The sequence below is a fragment of the Hirundo rustica genome, chromosome 2, assembly GCF_015227805.2.
Source record: "Hirundo rustica isolate bHirRus1 chromosome 2, bHirRus1.pri.v3, whole genome shotgun sequence".
Lineage (NCBI taxonomy): Eukaryota > Metazoa > Chordata > Aves > Passeriformes > Hirundinidae > Hirundo > Hirundo rustica.
Window position 1 is genome coordinate 103,351,266 of NC_053451.1, and position 20,581 is coordinate 103,371,846.

The following is a 20,581-nucleotide window of genomic DNA, read 5'->3' on the forward strand; positions in this document are numbered from 1 at the left end:
TCCTTTCTACCTGGAAATTATTTTCTTCCTCCAAGGTTTTATTTTATCCTCTATGTAGGTTCAGTCATGTGAAGATATGTAATTTAGTGTGGTGCCTTGGTGTATAATGGTGTGTGGTCCCTCCATTCAGGCTATGCATTAAGCTTGCCAGCTCTTCCAAATCTCACAGGAGCTTCTGGCTTTTGCCATTGGGTGCGTTTCCCAAACCAGATGACTGAAAAACCCTGGACTGTGCATAGGAGCTTCTCAGAGGCCAGTCACAGACAAGGCTTTGACAAACTACAGTCAAGCTTAACTGCTTTGGGGTGATACAAATACTCCTGTGCCCAGTTCATCCTTCTGCCCCTTGCAGCCACCCCTCCACTCCTCGGTCATGCAGGAAAAATCAGCACCAAGGCACCTTCCCCCATTACCATCCATCAGGACATGGAGCAGAGCTGCCTGTGGTGCTTTTAGGGCAGGGAGAGCTGTGTGTTAACGTGTTGGCAACTGCATCCAGGGCCTGGAAACGCTTCAGCTTTCAGTGTTGGTGTTAGCAAGACAAGAGCTGTGATGGCTGCTGGGGGGCCCTGGGCTCCCTGGTGCTGGATGTGCGGTGCCTCCAGGGAGGTTGCTACACCATGCTGGTCCCACAGCTTGGCTGCAGAGGAAGTGCCTCGAGCTCAGTGGATCTTCTCAACAGAGCTTGCCATGATGATTCAGCATTGAGAGAACCACACAGAGACTTCTTACTAAGAAAATGTGTCCCTGGACCAATTTGTGGATAGGCAAAAATCCTATCCATGGATGAGGAAGTGGGAGGGAAGCAATGGAGTGCTGGTATATAGCAATCATCTCAGCAGATGGGAATTGGTCTTTTCTACATCTCTGTAGACTTCATACTGTTGGTTAGTGGAGCAGCTTTCAGACTTGCCAGAAGAGCTATTTCCCTGGCAGCTATTATTTGTCTCTACATACAGGAATAAAACAAGGCACATCTGCTCTCACAAATGAATGTGATGGATTGCACAGCCATCCAAAGGCTTTTTCCATGTTTTTGGTCACGTCTCATTTGTTTTAGTGGTATCTGTACTCCTGCCCTGCACACAGAGGATTCACCTCTCTGCCTATAGGGATAAGGAGAGGATGGGGGTGGCAGACAGGCTGCCTCAGTGCCACTGTCTTCATGCCTGTGCTCTCTTCTGAGACCATTTGAGTTCTGATGCTGTGACTCCTTGGGATGGATGCACAGATTGTTAGAAAATAGGGAAAAGGCCAATGGTGCCTGCCAGGTTTGTGCTGCAGGTGTGTGGGAGGGCAAACCAAAGCCATCATTCAAGAGTTCCCCACAACCCTCCCTCAGGGGAGCTGTGGGGGATGCAGTTCCCACCTAGGCTGTGCTGGGCATCAGCTCCTGGGCTGAGGCAGGGACGTGAACCTTAGTAACTGGGCTGTCACCCCAGGAAGACGGGCCTATCACCCACATGCCCCAAATTCCTTGGGTGCTAAACACCCACTGGAGATCAGGCCAAGGAGATCAAACAGTTAAGAACAGTGAGTCCCTGTATCTGTGCCCAAACATCCACAGGAAGCAAAGTGCTGGATCCCCAAGATGTGTCAGTGCCAAAACAGAGGGTACAGAGGGGGTTTGTCCACCTGGCGCTCGAGGCACCATGATGTCTGTCCCAAAACCAGCCACAGCAGCTCAGGCCTGCGGGTTCCTGATACAAGCACACATGAGGTGATTTGAGAGTGTGAGATTCAGATGGGGGCCCTTGTACTGGGAACAGACCAGATCTGGTCCCAACCAGGCTCAGGGCATGAGGGTGCGATGTCTGTCCTGGCTCTCCCAAAGAAGATCCAAGCCCTGCCTTTGGACCCCATCCGCATGTATTTCAGTGCTCACGGCACATTGTGATGATCATTTCCCCAGCCTGACACCCAGGGCCAGAAGCACCGCATCTCACAGGATCCCAGCCACGGCCCTGAACCTTCCAGTTCCCCGGAGTGCGTCCCACGACCCCCCGGCAGCTGTATCACCAGGCGTGGTGTGAAGTAACATTTTATTCAAGCCAGCCCTTCCCTCTGCAGGCTGGGCCTTTCCACCGCAGGAGCGGCGGCGGGGCGAGGCGGGCGGCTGCGCGGGCGGTCGGACACCCACGGAGCCCTTCCGGAGCCCGCGCTCAGCCGCACTTGCCCAGGCACTCGAGGAGCTCCATGCGGATGGCGATGCGCACGTGCCAGCCCAGCGGGATCAGGCGGATGTAGCGGGCCACGATGGGCGGCCGCAGCAGGTTCTGCACCGAGGACGAGCGGTCGGAGTTGCCGTAGAAAACCTGTGAAGGGAGGGGTGGCTGGTTAGGGGGCTGGAAATCCCGTCCCATGAGTTTGGGGTGCCTGTGCAGAGCAGAGGAGGAGGCTCCTTCCCCTCCACCCTCAAAAGAGGCTTTGAAATTAGCAGGATGTAGATAATTTTTGGCACACTGATTCAGATTTATATGTAGGCCATTTCCTCCCATCAGTTCTGCACTTTTTATGGCTCGGCCAGAAAATCTTACCCCATTCTCATCCCATTCTCTGTCATTTGCCTTCCTGTACCAAGGTACTGCTTGTTTATAGAGTGAGCATGGTTGACTCTGGCTCTTTGAAGTTCATGAGCCAGGCTCCTACACAAGCCAATATGGATGAAAAAATATATTTGAGGGCCCTTTCCCCATTCTTGGCCTGGATGTCACATCTGCTGGGAAAGCTCAGCATCTCCCCAGGGCTGCAGGAACTTCAGTAAAGCCAGCAGAGCTTCTTATGCGAGGACAAGGCCATTCCTATGAATGGGCATTGAGGACACCTGGGAGGCAGCAGCTGTGGCATCCCCCAGCCCAGCTGGACTGCACAGGAATCAGAGGCAACTCTGTATTATGTCCCCAAAGCAATTTTTTGTTTAAAGTCAACCATTAAGAAGTACAGCATGAGAATGTTTTGGTGGGTTTTGACTTAACTAGTTGCAGGTTTTGTCTGAGGGGTTTTTCTGCACCAGGATCACGCACTATCCCTGAACATGGCAATAAAACAAATCCCCGTGCAGTGACGAAGCATGGCTGGGGCTGTGTGGCTCAGACAGCTGAGAAAGGGTTTTTTTCATGGAGGTGCTGCCTCCTCTGCAATGCCAGCTAATGCCTCTGAGCTTAATCTGGACTCCAGTAGGATCATTAGAAAACACAAATAATGCATTTCGTCCTTCTGCACTGGTCAGCGTGACACACTCTCACCTCAGGGGAAATGGCCCCTCTCTGTGCAGAGTGAGCACCAAGACCCATCCACCCTGCTGCTCCCTCAGGATCCCCCTGTAGATCCACCTTCCTCTGAGACCTGTTGTCACCGAACACGCCGCCCTTGCAGCAGTGGCCGAAGAGCGGAGCTCACTGACCCGGTTGTTCCCGGTCTGGTCCTTGTAGTACACCCAGTTGAGGTTCTCGTCGGTGCGGTACTGTACGCTGTACTTGGTCATCCACTCGTCAGCGTCACAGCGCCCTTGTGTGAGGATCCCCGAGATCACCTTCACCTCCTTCAGGTCGATCTGCAGCCACTGTGCAGTGTCCTGGTACTTGGAGAGCCACGCGCACCTGGGGGGACACCACCAGCCCTGCTCTGTCCTCCGCCGTGCCCTCCCAGGCAGACCCCCCTGCCCCCATATGGCCAGGGGTCCCCGGCCCCCGCACCCACAGCCCCCAGGACCCCTCAGGGAGGCATTTTTGAGCTCACCCAAAGCCTTGGCCGTTGAGGCGGGCCTTGTTGGCTGTCCAGGAGGAGTACCAGCCCGTGTACTGCTCAGGGTTGGAGCAGCTGATCTGGTCTGGGGTGACGGCACCAGACTCAAAGCCCAGGGGCTTGTGGTAGGGACACTCTGCAGAACAAGGGAAAAACACTTAAGGAACAGAAGTGGCTCTGTTTTCTGGGTGTGTTTGCGCATATATTGTGACCACCTGGGGTATCACTGCTTTCTCTTCTCCTGACTAGGATTCTGGGAATTCTCTTATCCCTCGAACCATAGGGTCTTCATTTCTAACCTTCACTTGTGTTAACTTCTGAACTCTTCTTTCTCAAACTTACTAGACTTGTTCTGACTGCAACATTTTGGGGGAAAGGCTTTATTCAGATGTTGCAGTCTGAATCTCCCTCTTGTAGGCATGTGGAAGAAGAGCCTGACTGGATGCATCAACCTGGATCCAGCCTCCAGGCTGTCAGCTTTTGCCTGGTCCTTGAGTAATGCTGGGCACTTCTTTTCTTCCTGGGCTTTACCTCCTTCTGCCCCTCCAATGACTGTCTTGATTTATGGTTCTACTTGCATGGCAAAATTGCTGAGACAGCTCTGGTCATCCTTCCACAAGCACCCTCAGATCTGCATTTTCTGCTATGGGAACCTTCTTTGCATCTGGAGGAGGCCTTCCCTTGTGGAAAACTTGCAGGTGCTCTGGTGCCAGTGAGGTGTCATGCTCAGCCCTGCCAAGGGCTCAGGGATTTCCATCTCAGTTTTTGACTGCAGATCTTCAGGGTTACAATCCTTGCTCCCACAACTGTCTTCTGCAGTAGTGAGAAATTCAACATGACTACCACTGGCTGCAAAACTACTTGAGAAAGAAATACTCATTTGTTATTAAAACTTTCTTCCAACCACACAGTGCTCTGGAAGGCAAGACTTTAGTGATGCTGAGCACCTTCATGCTACCTGGACCTAGTTGCAGGGTTTTTTGTTATTTTTTTTTTTTTTTAATGTGATCAGGTTATCATTGTGTATCAAGACTCACAGAATGAAGTCATTCAAGTTTCACATAGGGATTGCCTAGGCAGACATCTATATCATGGGTAGCATTTTCTGATTTTGCAGCCTGTGGAGCCTCTGGAGTCCCCAAAGGTAATTCTGCCTCTTTCTCCAGTTTAACATAGTCTGTTTCACAGGTCTCAGTAATTAAGGAGCAAGCAAACCTCTGTGCAGCTTCACTCGTGGGTAAGAAGTTTCCTTGCCTTATCCATGCCTGAAAAACCACCGTGGTGCCTTGTGTTGAAAACAATCAACATATGGGGAGCATCAGTAGGTGCCCAGAACCCAGCATGACTGTGGCCTCCCCAGTGCAACTCCCCAGCACTGCAGCCATGTGGTCGATGTCTCATTAGCAAGCTCTACTAGGTCAATATTGCATGCATCAATAGCTCATTAAGATATCTTGCTCAGCTAGAACTTCACTAACATGTTTTTCCCCATGAAGACATATAGCCACTGTCCCGCCTTCCTCCAGGCATGGAAACATCACGCTTTTCCACCACATTAAAAGCCTTGCTCCCCTTGTGCAAGAGTGTGGCCCTGTGTGTTTACTATTTGTCAGTCACCACCCAACTTTACTTTTAGCAACACTAATCCCCTGACCACACAACCATAATGCAATTAGCAGGTCACCTTCTGGTGAGTCCGTGCCATGTGCAGGGACCTGCGAAAACAGACGCCTGGTGCCTGCCCAGCCAAAGCAGCTGAGCCATTGAACACTGTTACTGCCAAGCCAGAGAAGTCATGCAGCACTTGTGAGGCCAGCTGCTCCCTTTGGCCATGCCAGCTCTGCATGGCTGCTCTGCAAACTGTCCCCAGGCAGCAGGGAACTCCAGGCCACACCACATTGGCTGGGCTGGGCTGGGCAATGGGAATGCAAAGCCCCACTCTGGGGACAGAGACAGCTAGGAGTTACAGTGGAAACGTTCCTCATTCAGGAGAACAAGGGAAATGCCTTCATTACTCAGCTACATAATGCTAATGTAAGAAACATCAGCACCTCACACCTGGCCTGGCCAGGAAACCTGTTGGGGGCTTTGGAAACCCAGCACCCCTCCTCATCCACGTGTTCCTTGGCCATGGACAGATCAACCAAACCTGCCATCTTCCCTTCCCTTCCCTTCCCTTCCCTTCCCTTCCCTTCCCTTCCCTTCCCTTCCCTTCCCTTCCCTTCCCTTCCCTTCCCTTCCCTTCCCTTTTAAAAATATGCTCCAGAGAAGGAATAAATTTGTTTTTTTTTTATCTCTGGAGAGTCTAGAAGATGTCACAGGCTAAACTGCAGCAAGGGAGGATGAGCCTACATGGTACAAAAGGTTTCCTACAGCAAATCCTACACATGGTAGTAGCTGCCCCAGCCAGTTTCGGAAGCACCAGCAGCAAGGGCTCCGGGGGGAGAGTGACAAATGCCCACTGTCACTGGCCAGCATGGGCCAGCCTAGGTGACCTCAGCCTGAGGGTGCAGGGTCATCCCCTCACCTCACAGTGGTTCAGCTCCCCTAGCCCCATCAGCAGCTGGACTTGGAATGTGCCAGCTCTGCAATGCCAGGAGCAAAGGGGAAGCTTTAGCAGGGCACCAGACAAGCACAGCTAAAGGCTCCCTCCGTTACCTGGCATGCACTCCAAGCCGTTTGTCTCGCTGGACCACACTGAGTTAGGGCCTCCTTGGCAATCGCATTTGCAAGCCTTGCTGTGCCACAGCTCCAGCCTCTCATCCTAAAGGGAAGGGAAAACATGAGCAATAAATCAATGTAGTCATCAACAATCTGAATTCTGACCCTTAGACAAATGCTTGTGCCTGTCTGGACTGCTGCACCTTGTCTGAGACCCTTTCCTGTTGCCAGCTCAGCATGAACAACTTGGATCCCCCTGGCTTCAGAAGTCAGAGCATGTTCCTGAGCTTGAAGGGCCAGGTGCCATCCCTCCTTCTGCCCCAAGGCACCAGGGCTGGGCAGTGTCAGACCCCAACATTTACCTGGCAGCTGAACTATCCAGAGAGACTTACCTCTCCTGGGGAGAGGGCCATCACAGCTGGGCAGTGGGCGTGGAGGGAAGAGAGAGAAAGAGGGAGAGATCAGAAACAGAGATGCCGTAGGCAAACATCAGGAAATACAATCAACATTTACTCTTGAGATAGAGGCAAATAAATAGAGGAAGGACTGAGGAATCTACCACATTTCCTCAAGCTGATTGCCAGGAGAAGGTGAGAGAAAAAGGGCAGGAGCAGGGCACTGCATATGCTCATGTCTATGCTACTCCTCCATCGGGTTTTCCTCCAAATGCCTTCGGCATCTCCTCTTCTTGATCAGATACACCTGAATCATCCTGAGGCAAAGCACGTGCTGGACCCCTCAGTCTCTGCTTTACAGCTAATTTTGCCCATATCCATTTTTTCTGTCTTTTTGCTCCACACTTTTCCTGTCACATTTTCTCCTTAAAATGTTTAAGCTGATGAACTTCAAGGGTAAAATCCTAGCCTGGTGCCACTGCAGATCCCAAGTGTCCCTGGAGGACATAGGGCATCTCAGAAGGTGTTTGGCCTGAGATCACTCTCTCTGGATATAATTAAGAAAAAATAAATATAAATAGGCCTTCCTAATCTCTTCTTACAGACAAGATTCCCTTTCTTCCTTTCTTACAGAAAACCAGTAGTTGTGGCTGTGGAGGAAGAGATGCTATTTTTGCAACATCTGACCTGTTTTATCTCCTGCCTCTTACTGAGCAATGGCTTTTTTATGAGGCTTTTTCCTTACTGAAAAGGCTCTTCTTGCTTCACACTGAAGTCCAGAGCAGAGTATGTTAATAGCTTTTAGACTGGTAGAATATTTCCCAAACAGCTATGAAAAAAATAGAAAAAAAAAAAAATAATCCCATGACTGCTGATAACTCATCAGCACAAGTCAAATGTCAAACATCAGGTTTTCAAAGATGTAGGGAATCTACAAGCCAATAAGGAAAAAGTGATTGAGCAGGTAAAAGCTTGCATACAGGAGCCATGAGAAACTTGCCATCCCCAGAGGTTTTGTGAATATGAAAAGACGATTTTTTCACCAAATGAATTAGACTGTGAATTATTCACTGAAATCTAGTTATGATTTATTCATTCATACACTGTCACTTTGCTGAGCCTAGGAAGCTCCAGCTAATGCTGGGAGTTTACATCTTACATTACTACAGCAAGTTTCATCTCAAAAGACTCACAAACACAGAGCAATTATAATCAGCTGAAATATAAACTATATACAAAGCTCTGCTTATTACTGAAATGCAACTGCTCTTTGGCTGTGAAAATGAGTCTAAATGTATCAGGAGTCTAAAAGAAAGACCTCCAAAAGCAAAATGATAAAGAATTTTTTTAAAATTCCTCTAACACAGGGCTGGTCTCCTGTGCTTCATTGTCCCAGAGCAGCATTTCTGGCATCAGGAACTTACCACGTTAACTCATGGCATTGGCCCTGGCAGAAGAAGTAAACACCAGTCTAGAATAAAAAGTTGTGGCTTCTAGTCAGGCCCAAGAGGGAGGCAGGGATCGCCCAGAGCCCAGCATGCTCAGGAGGAAAACATGCTTGTACATCTCCAGTCATCTTGGAAAGTGCGGCGTGGGGGCCCCACACTGCACTGCACTGCACCTTTCCCAGGCCAGATGTTACCAAGGCAAGCCCTGGGACTCCACTGTGCAATCACAAAACCAAGGCAGAGGGGCAAACCCAAAGCCACCCCCATGCTGGGCCACACAGGGCAAAGAGGTTTGACTTAAACCTGTGTGGAGGGGATTTAAGTTGATGCTGTCAATATAAGAGAAACCAGGATTTTATCACCTACCAAAACTGCACCATCTTTGCCAATGAAAGTAATGCAGTGCCCGCCTCTCCTGCCTGCCCTGTGCTGTTTGATGCTAGAGCTGGAGAGGCACTGGTACCTGGGGCATGCCATCCAGGCTGGCAGGCATCTCTCCTGACCCCTGGCCAGGAGTGGTGTCCTTTCCCAGCAGGACAGGTGCCCTGCTCCAGGAGCATCAGCTGCAAGGGATTCCTTACCCTGACATCTGGGATGGCTCCCCAGCCATCACAGCCTGCTGTGTGTTCCCATTGCCCAGCAATCCCTGGCTCACAGGGCTGCAGGTTTGGTTCCTTCCATCTGCTTAACCACTTTATTTTCATCTTTAGAAGACTGATTTTTGTGGAGAAAGTTTTGTGGGTTTTGGGGGGGTTTTCTTATGGTGGTTTAATGTACTTTAGGCTGGAAAAGGGGTTGGAAAAGGCTTCTTTTCAATCATCGAGTCCAGCCATTAACCTTAGGAAGTTAAGTTCCGTAGTGTGGTGAGGCCTGTTCTTGAGCACTGCATGCCTGGGGTGGGAAAAGAGGATGTGAGTTACCAGGATGGTGTAGGATATTGTTCTGTGACCATGCTGAGCCCTTCAATAGACCTCCTGAGTCCCTCCCTTTGAAAGCCAAGATCAAAATTTAATATACCCTTTTCACATGCAGCTGGAAACTCAACAGCTCTGAGTGAAACAACAGGCAAAAAGGAATAGATTTCAGGTGGGTGGGTGAATGGTAGCATCAATTCAACCACCAGGAATAAATCCTCCTCCCCAGGTGACCCAGCATTTTGTGGGTGGCTGCACTCAGCCAGTGCTGCCTGCTCCTGAGCTACCAGAGTGGCTTTGAGGGTTTTTAGCCTCATCTGCCAGGGGACAACACTGCAAATCAAGAAAGAGTGTGAATTTCAAGCACAAACCCCAATGTTTTATTGGGTCAGTCCCACAACACACAGTGGTGCAAAGGCAGTGCCAGGACACAGGTGCTGGCATGCTGCCCCTCTGGCTGTCCCAGCTGGGCTGGGCACCTCCACTCCTCACAGTGGAACTTGCTGATTCAAACACCTCACACAGGAGCTCAGCTTCCCCTTCTTCAGCTAGGAGAGGTGAACTCCTAAGGGCTCACTCCCACAAGGGGCTCAGCCATCCAAACACAGACAGGGCTTGGCATGGAGTAAGCGTAGCAATGGATGGCCAAATGCCCTGCCTGGGCACTGCAGCCTGATAACCCCTGGCCTTGGGAGAGGAAAGCAAATGAAAGATGCCCTTGCCTGCAGTTGGCCACAAAACATAGTAATTGATATATTGGTGTGTTTACAGCTGTGACAGGCCCTGTCCTACAAAAGAAATGAAGAGGAAAGCTGGCTGCCAATAGTCTAAAAATGTGATGGGCAGCATGCTTTTATATCGAGTATGTTTGCCTTCAAGGAAGGTTACAAAGATAATTGGTAATTGTAGGTCAGACAGAACGAATTGCTGCAATTCAAGGGAGAGTCATAAGGCCTGCACGGCCGCCAGGGGCTGTTGTTTTAAAAGCACAGGACTGACAAAACCCCCAGAACATTAAAAAGGAAAGAGGTCTATTTACAGCCCCCCCGGACCTTCAGCAAATCATCAGCTCAGTGAAATAAATTATGATCTGTGTTTGTGGGAGGCAGGGAGATAAGGCACACGCCTTTCCTGTCCCCCCCTCCTGCAGCGTGGGGTGTCCAGAGCACTGCCATGCACAAATGCTTTCCCATAGCACACGATTTAGGGACCAGGGCTTGAGACAAGATCCAGGGGATGATTTTGTGCCAGGGAACCTGTGCCGGTGAGGCTGGGCTGGAGCCCAGGTCCTGAGATGCCTCCACTTGGCACTTGCTGCTGAGCAGGATGAAGGGGAATGATACTCCAGGAACTGGTTCAGGTTTGGGGCAGAAAGAAAAGAGCTGGCAGAGGTAGCCCTGGGGTGCCAGGATGGGGTTTCCTGAGGTGGAAGTTGGATAAAGCAGCAGACACAGCTTAGGGCTACTTGGGAAAAGGGGCAATCAATAGCAAAGAAACTCAGCTGCTGGCACTTTAATGACAGGAACAGGTAGCGGTGCTTCTCAGAAAAATTGTAATCATTAGGAATGTGGTTAAACAAGAGAAAGAAAGGAGGAAGATAAGTGTGGGCAGAAGTAACAGTGCCAAAGGCTGTGTTCAATACAGTAACCCTGAGGAATCATATTCACTATCCTGACCATAAAGTCACAGCAGCAAGTAATTTTTTAGTGTAGGAATTAATGATAGATATACAAGCATGAGAAAGCACATTTTAAAAATGAAAAGAAAGAAATAAAATATAACACAGAATAAATGTCAGTCACTCAATTTGCTGGAATAAGTTCACATAAACTTGATCACTGCAGGAAAACTATGTGGAAAATGTTAATCTCTTTATTTATTTACTGTATTATACAGGTGTCCTAGAAGCTCCAGCTACTAAACAGTAGATTTTTTGTCTCATCTCTGTAAGCAACATCTCAGTTTAACAGCGCTCAGAGAGGTAAAGTTATTTTTATCTCCTCCCAGTGGAGAGCAATGCCCCCATGATGCAGCAGCGCTTAGTGGGCACAAGGGCTCCTTTTGCACAGAGAGGGGTGTTCACCTGCTTCTTACATTGTAACCTAGGACACTTCTGCACCTGTAGGTTATGGCATAGGGGAAAGGAAAACATCTTAAACCCCAGAAAAATACGACTGGAGCCCCAGCAAAGCCCCAAAAGGTCACAAAAATGAAAGGAATGGCTGGAACGGGTGGCACTGGTTTTATCATGCTTTCAGAAAGGCCCTCTTTTCCCTGAGCACCGCATTAGGCAGCATCAAGAAGCAGAGTTAGGTAACAGTCTGTAAGCAATGCAGAGGGTTGAGACACTGAGGAAAGCATTGCAGCACCTCTGTGCCCACTGGGTACTAGTTTATATCTTGCTATATTATTAACTTAGGCTATTTTTACATCCCGTCCCTGAAAATCCTGCCAGGCGATGAAGGTGACTCACATCAGGTTGCACCAGCCTCTGTAAGGAGGTGCATTTTGGGAAGCTGCCACATGTGTGGCGTTCTCCCCATCTCTCCTTGCCCTGTGCCAGAGGCAATGGTGCCAGGGGCCCCTGCTGCAGCTGTGGCAGGTCCCCAGGTCCCCTTGGCAGGCAGAGCCCCCCTGCCCACACACTCCGTGATTGCTTTTGTCGATTTTCCCTCGGGGCTTTTTCCACGGCCATGCTAGGCAGGCTCCATGGGACAGTGTGCTGTGCAAACAGCACCTTTATTTCTAAAAAGCGTGGGCTTTAAATGGTCCGTGGGAGCTGTGCCAGCAGGCAGAGACCTCCCGGACACGTCTTTGTGTCCTCCCAAAGACATCAGAAGCCAGGCTGGCCTGGTGAAAGCTGGGTGCCCATCCAGGGCACCGAAAAGCCACGCTGGGCCAAATGCTCAGCCTGCTCCTCCTGTAGATGACACTGTGGCCCATAGATTGTTCCTCCTGTAGATGACACTGCGGCCCATAGATTGTTCCTCCTGTAGATGACACTGTGGCCCGTAGGTTGTTCCTCCTGTAGATGACACTGTGGCCCATAGATTGTTCCTCCTGTAGATGACACTGTGGCCCGTAGGTTGTTCCTCCTGTAGATGACACTGTGGCCCCAGCAGCAGCCAGCAGGGCACCCACACCCCGGGACACATCAGCCTGTGGGCACTGATCTCTGCTGATCACTGGCAGCCTCGGTCAGGGCCAGAAAACGAGGGCAAGAGGACATCAACCTGCGAAGGGGAGGTCTCATGCTTCGTGATAAGCTTCTCTCTCAGGCTTTAAATCGGCTGTTCTTTTCCTCCTTCGCTTTGTGGGGATTCTTCACAGTTGTGTTGTTTCAATTTCCATTTCATTTTCTTTATTTGAATGGTTTTCATTAGGTTTTCATTTGGTTTTCCTTTTCATTCTTTTGTATTGTGGTTTATTTAATATTTACTGGTATTTATTTGAAGGCAATAAAAACCATATGTAGGTAATCACAATTACACCTATTTAATTCATATTAATTCCTCTTTTTCCATAATGTTTCCACTGTTTTTTCTCAATGTTGTGCCAATACTTGAAAAAAGCTAAATTAATTTGGAAAAAAAAAAGTCAACCCTTTCTCCCTTTTTTCTTAAGAGATGTATAATTAATTATCTTTTCCCCCGAAGTGATCCTTAGAAATGTTTGGCATTTTCTGACCTCATTGACATGTTTGTTCCTTCCTGCTTCGAACTAGGCAGAACATCACCTGCATAGTAATTTCATTAGATGCATTGATTATGCCAAAGGGCAGCACTATTAAACATGTTATTTACCATGATCCAAAGGCATGCTTGAGCTTTAAGTTTTTGTTGTTGGTGGTTGGTTGGGGTTTTTGGTGTGTTTTTTGTTTTGTTTTTTGTGGGTTTTTTTTCCCAAAGCTACAAAAAACAGGTGAGAAAAGAGAAATGCCCTGCGTTGAATTGGGGAGGTGCGCTGGTTCCTGCAGCGGCCCGGCAGCTGCTGCGGCTCTCGTCGCTGGAGCCCTCCCGCTGCACCATCTGCTGCATCTGCTGCATCTGCTGCTGCTGCATCTGCTGCTGGGCCGTGTCCCCAGCGAACACAAGCCCAGCCGAGGCGCGGGTGCTCCTCTAAGCCACTTGCTCTGCCAGGGAAAATAAGCTAAGCAGCTTATCATGGCATCAGCGCACGTAGCTGCCGGGGCTGACCTAGCGGGACCTTCCTGCTGCGAGAGGCAGGAGTGTGAGGGGCACCCGGGCTGATCTCTTTTTCGCTCTGCCACGAAGCAGAGAAAACCAGTAAATTAAGAAATACGATAAATTAGGAGAATAAATTAAATACTGAAGGAGTGATGCCCGGAAAGTGATCTTGCAATGTATTTTTCAATGCAGGCTCTCCAAAAAATATCCTGATGTGTGGGTGTCTATTAAAAGCAAGCTGTGTCTGGAATTCAGAGCAAGGTATATCAACTTATTCCAAGGACTAATTGCAGTTACGCCACCCATAGGGAAAAAAAAATTGCTGGAGTCTGTATAAAAACACTCTTCCTAGAAGCTCAGGCACCAGTAATGTTCCCAAGTGAAACAAAGGAGAGTGAAGAGATAAGGTACAAGGGGAACGTGCAAATATTTGCTGGGAGATTAAGAGAAAGACCTATTAATTAGGCAGAGCTGGGTACAGCCAAACATAACAAGATGAAATGAAGGCATGGCTAGTTGAGAGGCACTTATTTTCCTACCCATGAAATTTGGTAGAGCAAAATATTCAATGGAAACAGAGAAAGATAGGGAAAAAACAGACATACAAAAACACTGGGAATTCAACACCCACAAGAGAAAAGTCAGACTGTCTGATTAATCTGTTCCTCACCCTGACAGATCATACTTGATTCACACATTCATGTCGGCAGACACTGCCCACCACTTACCAAGAGCAACCCTCAGCCTTATTTAAGAAAAAAGTAGCTTTGCCATTGGCTTTGAGGTAGCCAGAAATTTAAATATTAACCAGGAAATTATCTTCTTTTTCTCCACAGCTGGGTGAATTAAAATGGAAGAAGATCATGACCCTAAATTTGCTGGCTCTTTCTAGCTCCCACTTACCTACTTTTGTTTTCTGAAAAATGAATACTAGAAAGGGTCAAAATTGTTAGATACTTTTCCCACGTTCTAGACTTACTTTCAGAACAAAAAGCAATTTGTATCTTTGGAAGTCTTTTCCAGGCCAAAATACCTTGAAAGGCCTTAAAAAAAAAGGCAATCTTCATCAGCAAGGTCTTGCTGCTAGAGAAAATGATCAGGTTTTGATTAATCAGGAGTTTTGATTAATGAAGGACCAGTCTTTCATGTTATACCGTACCTCATTTTTCAAATCAGCGTTATTATCTACACACTGGCTCAGCTGCACTACAATTTTCTTTGCAAATTCATATTTTGACAAATTATATGGCAATTTTTTTTACACTGCAATTATTTTTTTGAAACAGAGTTTTACTACTGAATATTCATAGAGCTGTAAGAATCCTGCTCCCTCATGTACATAAATTACACATCTCCTCCACACTCTGCCTTTCCCCGAATTATGATGTTTCCATGAGAATGCAGAGAGGAGCTTGCTCTGTACCCCACAGCCCCTGGCAGAAGAAAGACTGACTGAAACAGGGAACACAAAGAGGGATATCTGAAAGCGCCTCTCAGGAGGCAAAGTGCATACCTTTGTACCAGAAAAGAAGAGACAGCAGGACGCTCCCCATCTTGAACTGCATCTCTTCCTTCCTCTCTTGTGAATAGCTCCTTAGTGTACTGCTTGGCTTGATGGGAAGGCATGAGATTAACTTAAGCGCTGCCTAAGCACCTTACTCTCCTCCATTCCCATGATTTTATCAAGCACCATCAAGCCAACCACACAATTGTTACTTGTAATTGTCGTCAAACTCCATCCTAGAGTCTGTGCCATCTGTAACAGTTTTAAAAAGGACACAAGAACTGAGGTACTGACGCTCTGAGTGTGAATCTGATCGTACATGCAGACGTATGTCCAAATAAACCAGGCTATACCTACATATAAACCACATACACACACCCCACAGAAATACAGATTCTTAATGTTTATAGAAGATGTATAGTATATATAGTGTGTATATATATATATAGTCTATTGTATATAGCATGTATTCATTATCTTCCACCCCAATTATTTACCTCCACACTAGCAATGCCTTTCCTAGCAATGGCTGTGTGTGTAGAAATCTGCCCCAGCCTTACTGCTCTTCCAGTCACCTAATTGCACAGGGCTGAAAACTTCAATAATAGATCAAACAAAACCAGAATTTTTCAGTTGTTTACTTGCTAGTCTGCAAGAATCTCTAACAAAAATGTACTCCTCCCTTTGCTAACCATTCTACCTACAGTATTCTCTCAACCAGCCTACATCAAATATTTGATAGCAGAATGACACATTCAAGACAAAAACAGACTGCTAGTGATTCCAGTGGATCTTGCACCTGTTCCTCCAATCTCTGTTGATTATGTGAAATTAGCAGTGAATTTTTAATGGAGGTTTTTGAAAGCAATTGATTCAGAAGCAGCTTGCTTTGTTTCAAGAGATCTCAGATTGTATGCACTGGGAATGGATTAAGGCACTGCTTAGATCACATGGGCTGCTGTTGAGTTCAGCCAGTCATAGCTCTGCTCTTCTGGTTTATATTCATTCAAAAATGCTGTGCAAACAAGGATGCTGGCTTTTCAAAAACAGTCCCCTGGGCAGGATTTATCTCACTTGCTTTTGGATACCCACAAATTTGGAATGCCCTGTAAATCTGTTGTCAGGTACAGCAGCCCACTGCAGTTGCACCTCCAGCATCAACACATCCCAGACTCACCAGGATAAGTGACATGGATGGGAGGAGTCTCCTGCCAAGGGGTCTCACTGCTTTGCTCAGCCTCAAGGAGTTTAACCTCTGCAACCCAACACTTTTCCCACTGTACCCTACCTACATGGAGAGGAGGGCTGTGACAGGCAGACCCCTGTGGCACAGACATGGCCACTCTGCTTCATGGACCTGGGTCAGCTCACCCCAAATACTGAGGGAGAATCACAGCATGGCAGAGCAACCAGGTGGGGCAGCTCATCCCAGGCACCAGGAAGGAGGTCATTTTGCTAAGGGCAGGGGGCTGCTCCTGATTTTCTGCCAGAGGCCTCATGCTCATGTGCTGTTCCCATCTTGGGGCAGTGAGACCCACCAGGATGTCCAGCCATGAAGTCAAGAAATATGAGACCCAGAGCCTGCCCATGTACCAGGGCAGGCTGTGGGCATCTGCTGCAAGGCAGCTTCTCACTTCAGGCTCTACACAGTATTCTCTTTATACTGTTCAGTCTAAAATGGGCTGCCACAGAGACAGAAATTTCCAGAGCTGCTGAAGACACTCACATACCTATTCCCTCTGCACTGATGAGCAGTTGGTGTCTAAATCTTGTGGGTTTGAAAATCCCAGCTTGAAAATCCCAGTTTGAAAATCCCAGCTTAAAAATCCCTAAATACCTTCATCCACATATCTCTTGGAAAACCAGGCCTGAGCTTCAGCCTCTCACCTTATGGTCTCGTAAGGACAGGTCACAGGGAAGGAGAGCTACTCACACAAAGAGAAATCACCTACCAAGTTTTAAAGAAAAGCAAAACCAAATTCTCTCCCATCACTACATGCAGTTTTAAATCAGCTTGGTTTATGGTCAACCCCACCCTTCAAATACATTTTGATTTTGTGTAAGAAATGCACAGTAGCTCAGGGAACGTGTTCAGAAATAGCATACCTCTTATCAAAGAACATTTCATCCAAAGGGATACTCTTAACACTGGAGGCTGCCCTGTTATAAAACTCCCTCTACACGGAAGGAAAGGCAGCTTTTGTTTAAAAAATTATCTATAGCATTCAAAAAACAAAACTATTTCACATGAAGATTAGAAGAGCATTTTTAAAGTCTCTATATAAATAGTATGCAGTTCAAACAATCTGTATCTAATGGTGTTAATAGTCTTTCATTTTAATAACTGTAAACAGCAAAACCACGGTGCCACTGCAGACAGCATTGCTAAATGAATCAAGTAGTTAATTCCTAGCAAGCACAGAAATATTTTCAGGTACAGAAGGCAAAAAAAAATTAATGGCCAGTACATAACACAGCACCAGAAACGTCTACATTTGGTCGGTATAAAAAAGAAAAATACAATTTCGAAAAATATAGAGATTAGTCTGGCCTTGATTACAGAACAAAACCGAGACTAGTAAAAATGGCCCAAATTAAGACAGTTTGGTAATATTCCCACTGCTGTGTAAAACAGGAACTGCCTGGCAGGTTCGCTCTTTTCTCCATACATCTTCTCCAGCTCTAGCTCATGTCCCATTGGCCCAAAGACATTTTGCTATTTTTTCATAGCCCTCAGGAATCTTGGTGTGTTGTCTTCTGTCGGATTGTGGGAAAAAATACAGAGATCTCCCTGCACCATGGAGATGCTTTCAGCCTGACTGGCAGCATGTGTGTATGGCCTTGGAGGGGAAGCAGGAGGTACTCGTGTGAGAGAGAAGTGCAACTCCATGTAGCAGTGTCATGTTTCTCCCCAAGTCAGGGTGCCAGACGGCTCAATTGGAGCAGCACGCACAGATCCAGGCGTCTGGAAGCTGAACGCACACCACGAGCAGTGTCTCAGCAGAAAGGTGTGACTGGCACACTTTTGTTTTAGCACAGTAAGTGAATGTACAAAACACACATTTACACACATATGTATGAACCACGGACATCTCTGAGAAGCACGATACTGATGTGCAGAGAGGGGAAGAGTGTCAGTGCTTTTAGAGCCTGAGTCAGGAGCTGGATCCCCTTCAAATGGATGGAGTTGCAGTAGACTACACAAACATTTAAGATATGGCTCTTGGAATAAAACATTCTTTTTGCGAGTTTGAAGTGTGATGTTAAGTCATCTTCTGAAAAGGAGACTTTTTCCTAAATGTGAGCAAACATGAGGTAGATAATAACCTAGCGCTGGCCTCTAGGCCCAGGCCCATTCCCTGTAACTCATGCACTTGGGGGTGCTGTGGCTGTCCACGGCAGGATAGGCACCATGGAATCACCATCCCTATTAGATGGGATGTACCCTCACCAAAGGCTTGCACCTACATTAGGAGAAGTCTTGCTGTGTCTGACTCAGCTTTGAGCCTGCTTTCTGGAAGCAGCCAGTCTTCAGAAGACAGCTTACCCCAGATGGAGACCACGTTGCTTTGGCTTCTCCTCCCGTGGGCTGCACACACACTGCTGAGCAAACAGGCAGAGGAAAGCTGAGCACTTCTGCACTTTCAGGTTGTGGGATGCACAGGCCTTAGTATCAGTATGGTGTTAATGTTATGACTTTAGCCTGCCAGGGCTCACTGTGGGATGTACGACTGCTTTCCACCCAAAAAAAGCTTTTGCAACCTGGCCCAGGTAACTTTGCACTGGTCTCCAGTCTCTATCTGCAATCTCTAACTGCAGCTTGCCTGTAGCCCAGAGTGTTTGTTTAGGGAGAACAAGCACTGACAAACGTTAATAGTTTTCTCAATATGATGATGATTAAGGTATGTTTCTTAATAAGTCTCTGATTAAAGTAAGTTGAGCCAATGTTTTCTCTTTAATCTTTAAGATAGGTAAATAGCACCCGCCCACTCTGATCCTTCAAAGATACTCAAGAGCTGACTCCAGGTCAGTGGAGCTCAGGGACTATTCTCCTGCAGAGATGTCTTAGCCCCAGCACTCGACAGGGCCCCCACCCACAGACAGAAGCCGTGCCAGCACCCATGCCCAGAGGTTACCCTTTTCTAAAGCCTTGCACGTGCAAAATGAGACAACATGTTATAATTTAAAAGTTAAACTGCTTCGAGGCAAGCTGAGATGGCTTTTTCTTTCCCAGCTAATAAAAGCTACATGCACAGTACAAGGGAAAAGAAGGATGGAGTTAACTGTGCTTGCTAGCTGTGCGCTGTGAAAACCGCTGGCCTTTCCCCAGCGCTCAAACACAGAGATGAGAGGACCCATGCTCCAGTGTATCCCGGTGAGACTCCCTGGGGATGCATGGTGCTGCAGACTTCGCCACTGCCTTTGCCCCTCGCTACTTGGGAGGAGGCACGGGCTGCTGCTTCTCCCCACTGCCCCTGCTCTCTGTGGTCTCCTCGGTTACCCCTCTGACGGACCATGGTAAGGTGGGCATTCCTCTCCCAAGATGGCCGGGAAAGGCTCCTCTTACAGGCGGGCGTTCCCAGGCAAGGTTGCGGCCTGCGGAAGGAATCCCCTGTGCCAGGGTTTCCCACTTGAGGCGCCTTTCTGCTCCCCTGGAAACAATGCTCCGCCCCTGCCGCACGCAGAGCCCGCGCCTCCTTTAACTGCTTACGAGGTTTCCCGTCTTGTATAGGAAACAGCTAAACCGAAACTCGTCGCGTTAAAAGAGATTATGAAAACCTCAGCGTGAGCCAAGAGGAAAAAAAAAAAAAAAAAGGGAATATTTTGGCGCTGGTTCCACTGGGGCTCGAACCCAGGACCTTCTGCGTGTAAAGCAGACGTGATAACCACTACACTATGGAACCGCCACGCACATTCTCTCTAGCTGCACTGCTCCTATTGACGAAACTCTGACCGCGCCTCCCTCCCTGCCGAACTCTGGTATTTTCTCTTTAATTACTGACTGATTAAAACTAAATGTAGTAATTAAAAATGGCCCTAATACGTTCTCTGCCCTTCTGATAGCTACAGAGGGGCAGTGACGGAGCTAAATCAGGTCCAGGTAAGGCTCCTGTGCCGCTGCGTGTTGGGGCGGCGGCGGGTCCGACTCTGCCCGGCCGCACACGGCGCACAGGAGCAGGTAACGACCCCGGGAGAGTGCGGGCCACGCTACAGGGGAGTGCTCCCTTCCCCTGCAGGTATTCGGCACACGGAATGTGTTCGGTAAATCTTTGCCTTCAGCCCGTGTGCTCCCAACGCCATTGCCACTAACCCCGCTTCGGAAAGGACTGGCAGCCTTCCTGCGCATCCAACTGCTCCTGAGATAAGCTCGGCCGCTCTGTTTCCCCAAAGCTGGGCCGGACCGTCACGCCAGGTTGGCCCGAGTGTGGGAAAGGCGGGCTGAGCTCCGGGGGAGCTGCAGCAACACCGCCGCTGCTCCGGGGGAGCCTGGCTGCGCGGATTTCCTCAAAGCCGGCCTTGGGAAGCGACTCGCTGCTTACTGCGCGGCGCTTTAGCTCCCGTCTTAGCGAGGGAGGGACGTGTAGGTGATTTCCTCGGTACAGGAGGCTGTTTAAAAAACATAAGGCAGAGAGAAGCAGGAACGCCCGGCTCTTTCCAGCCCCCGGAGAGGACGGACACTGTGAATAGTCGTGTGCCCGCCCGGGGGTGGCTCCCGCCGCCGGCAGGG

The 20,581-nt window shown here is 48.4% G+C and overlaps 1 protein-coding gene and 1 non-coding gene across 2 annotated transcripts; both read right to left on the reverse strand.

Annotated features, from left to right (window-relative positions):
- Window positions 1-2,158: 2,158 nt before the first annotated feature.
- Window positions 2,159-14,914, reverse strand: RS1 (retinoschisin 1). Its single transcript, XM_040056282.2, has 6 exons — window positions 14,863-14,914; window positions 6,798-6,823; window positions 6,403-6,508; window positions 3,739-3,880; window positions 3,404-3,599; window positions 2,159-2,315 (listed from the first exon to the last, which is right to left on the reverse strand). The coding sequence occupies exons 1-6, from the start codon at window positions 14,912-14,914 to the stop codon at window positions 2,163-2,165; spliced, it is 675 nt and encodes a 224-aa protein (XP_039912216.1). The 3' UTR covers window positions 2,159-2,162.
- Window positions 14,915-19,684: 4,770 nt separating this feature from the next.
- TRNAV-UAC (transfer RNA valine (anticodon UAC)) lies at window positions 19,685-19,757 on the reverse strand. Its single transcript has one exon. It is a non-coding gene; the product is annotated as a tRNA-Val (tRNA).
- Window positions 19,758-20,581: the final 824 nt, after the last annotated feature.